Raw genomic sequence first — 3,687 nt, 5'->3', positions numbered from 1 at the left:
TATTGTTTAACAGGTATCTGTAACACTCTTAATAAAGATGGACAAAGTTGATACATCTCTATACGCAAGTAACACGACTATGATAATAGAGAGGTGATAATATTGACCCATTCTCATTTTAGCTACTTGTTTACTTGAATCATTTGCTATTATTTTAAGAGATTTATACATTTTATTAATGATGACCATATCCTGCAATTCTATGCTGATTTTTTACTGGTAACATACTTTGAAATTGCAATTGAATCTCCTGAGATAGTATTACTTGTTAGTTGTTATTGTTAAGTTATAATTTCTGATTTTCAAGGCTTAATATTAAACAAAATACAAAATGTATTCTTTCTTCAACAACATGTAGACTCTGTAACACATTGTTTCACAGCAAATTCAGGCTTGTAGCCTAACAAAATGTTTATGCCCTACTAATTAATTAATTTACTAACTAGATTTGTTGTTCATTCAATTTGGGGCTGTTAGCCTACCAAATTTTATTTTTTACAATCAAGGTTGAACCTACTTAACAATAAGAAATTGGGTGAGATAATAAATCGTCTCCCATCATTATGTGCCCACATAACATAATTATTACACTTACGAATTAATCTAACAGAACAGTTTTGCGATCATATATAATTCAAATCAACTCAATTACAAATATATAAAGATTCAGAAAACCAAAATCCATTAAAATCAACCTTTAGAAATACAAGACTAACAACCAATCCAGTTCAGACCAACAATCATATTTTTACAAACCCTAATTGCATCATAACCACAAACCCTAGCAACAATACCAAATCTAACCGCTAGTAAATTTAGTCACAGCTTTAGTCCCTTCACTAACCGCATGCTTCGCCAGTTCACCGGGCAACACCAATCTCACCGCCGTCTGAATTTCACGTGACGTAATCGTCGGCTTCTTGTTATACCTTGCAAGTCTAGAAGCTTCCTGAGCAAGTTTCTCAAAAATATCGTTAATAAATGAATTCATAATCCCCATTGCCTTGCTTGAAATTCCAATATCAGGATGCACTTGCTTCAACACTTTGAAGATGTAGATCTTGTACGTCTCGACGCTCTTCTTGTTTCTCTTTTTCTTCTTATCGGCGGCACCGGCGCCGGCCTCCTTCGGTAGCTTCTTTCCGGCCTTTGGTTTCTTCTCCGCCGGAGCTTTTTCAGCTGGTTTCTTCTCGGCGACTGGCTTCTTTTCTGCTTTTGGCGCCATTTCGTAAGTGTTTGGAATTATTTTGAGAAAAATGAATGTAAATAAGAAATAAGTTTGAGGAAATTATGAATGGTCGTTTTGTTTATATAGGTGATGAATGATGTCCTGTGATTGGTGGGTATCGGGTTTAGTGGATTGATGATATTGGCCGTGGATTTTATTTTGTGGTGATCCAACGAACAGGTTTAGAAATAGGGAATATTGGATGGTGACGTATTGACCCGGATCGGGGAAATTGTTGTTTTTGATTGATTTCTTACACAATTTATAGTCACTTTTATTTAATTTTATATATTTATATATTAATATATTAAATTAATATATTATATATTATATTATATATCTAATACTCCGTAATTAGTAAAAATAAGAATAAGAATAACAAACTAACATTAAGACCAGTTCTAACGAGGCGTGAGTTTGCCTCCGTCAGATGATGTGGCAATTTCTGACGCTCACTGACGGATATAACAAAGCATTAGTTTCGACGGATTATGCGTTAGTTAGTCTCCTAACGCAAAAAATGGGATCCGTCACTGCCACGTGTGGAATTATGATTGGTTGAGGGGTTTGACTGAGATTTCAAATAGAACGATTTCCTTCCTCTCTTTTTTGTTTCCTTTTTTTGATAATGGAGGATTAGAGAAAATAAGACAAGAAGTAAAAGTTGAAGATGGAGACCGGAAAATAGAGAATGGAGGTTTAGGTTAATAATAATTTTTGGGCTCATTACAACTTTTGGGCTTTTTTTTTATTTATTTAACAAAAAATCCGGTATGATTTAGTTTATTTAATACATTGTAATTATTTTTATGAATATTAACTTATTACTCCGTAGTTTTATATTATTAATTAGTTTTATTAAATAATATGTTAAATTATATACAAAAAATGTAAAAATAAAAAACTGGTGGACCCTACTAAAACTGACACTGAAAACTGACATTTTGGGTTAAAAATGTGTTGATGTAATAAGTGAAGCCGCCTGTCAACTATTGAATTAAAGTTGTTTCACGGACTGAATTTCGTACTCCGTTGTTAAATAGTGGCGGATAAAAGTATTTAGAAAAGTTACAAATTTTTAGATTAAATATCTTTATTTATTTGGGTCATTATGGTACAAAATTTGGTCATTAACTATTAAATAAATATTACATTAATTATTCAATCTCAACCCCAAGTAAAATATAAAAAATTTTAAAATTTATCCAATGACTTCTAAATGTTTTATTAATAAGACTATAATTTATAAAACTCGTTCTTGGATTACTGTTTATTTTAAAATCACATAAGTTTCTTTTTAACTCGTTTACTATCAACCGAATGAAAATTGTGAATTACCTTTGCTTACTAAATAACTTCGAAATTACAAAATATATATATTATATGTACTTTATTTTTATATAGGTACTTTTTATATATTATTATTATTTTTACAAAATTAATTATAACAATTACAATATATATTATTTCATATTATCATATACAAATATATATATTTATATATATATATATTAAAATAAATACATATTCATCTACAAGCAATCGTATCGTGAGTTGTCGGGAATAGTCAAAGGTTAAATGAATTCATGTTAACAGTTCAAAAATTTTGAGACTCAACATAACAGACTTTGCTTATCGTGTCAAAGATATTAAATTGTATCGGGAGTTTGGTTTAAAATTAATCGAAATTTTTTGGGTCGTCACAGGTGGCCATTTCGTGACGATGGTGGCCAAATACTTTGACATCAATCTAGATGGTTTAGTGGGTGAGAAGAAGGATATGAAGAAAACAAACATGAACGATTATTTGGGTTGTGATATTTTGAGGAAGAAGGGTGATGATTATGTTGAGTACGTGAGAGGAGCGGTTGGACCAAACCAAGCACTAACCTTTAAGACTAACCCAAATCAGACAGGGGGTAGCGGGGGTTCTAATATGTTGGCCCAATGGGTGTACACTCTTAGCCCCCACGATAGGGAGTTCATTAGTGATTAATATTAATATAAAATAATGACATATCATTGATAATGCTAAAAACGAACATATATTTCATAGCATTATTCCCCAAGAAAGACAAGCTTTTAGTTGCAATTGTTCTATTTACAAGTGATATTCGTTTAAATATTAAAAGGTGAAGACAAAAGACAGATTCGACGAATTGAAGACGCAAACGACCAAAAAGCTCAAAAGTACAAAATACAATCAAAGAGGTTCCAACTATTGATAAGAAACGTTTCGAAATTACAAGAGTACAAGATTCAAAACGCAAAGTACAAGATATTAAATTGTACGCAAGGACGTTCGAAAATCCGGAACCGGGACCAGTGTCAACTCTCAACGCTCAACGCAACGGACTAAAAATTACAAGTCAACTATGCACATGAATATAATATAATATATAAATAATTCTTAAAAATTATATATATATTATATTATTATTTAAAATCGTCGGCAAACA

At 31.3% G+C, this 3,687-nt stretch overlaps 1 protein-coding gene across 1 annotated transcript; it reads right to left on the bottom strand.

Annotated features, from left to right (window-relative positions):
- Positions 1 to 689: 689 nt before the first annotated feature.
- LOC139877658 (probable histone H2B.1) lies at positions 690 to 1,256 on the bottom strand. Its single transcript, XM_071865089.1, has one exon. The coding sequence runs from the start codon at positions 1,223 to 1,225 to the stop codon at positions 800 to 802; it is 426 nt and encodes a 141-aa protein (XP_071721190.1). The 5' UTR covers positions 1,226 to 1,256; the 3' UTR covers positions 690 to 799.
- Positions 1,257 to 3,687: the final 2,431 nt, after the last annotated feature.

The sequence above is a fragment of the Rutidosis leptorrhynchoides genome, chromosome 11 (assembly GCF_046630445.1).
Source record: "Rutidosis leptorrhynchoides isolate AG116_Rl617_1_P2 chromosome 11, CSIRO_AGI_Rlap_v1, whole genome shotgun sequence".
NCBI classification, from domain to species: Eukaryota; Viridiplantae; Streptophyta; class Magnoliopsida; order Asterales; family Asteraceae; genus Rutidosis; species Rutidosis leptorrhynchoides.
The sequence above is the reverse complement of the archived record's forward strand: the minus strand, read 5'-3'. Positions and strand labels throughout refer to the sequence as shown.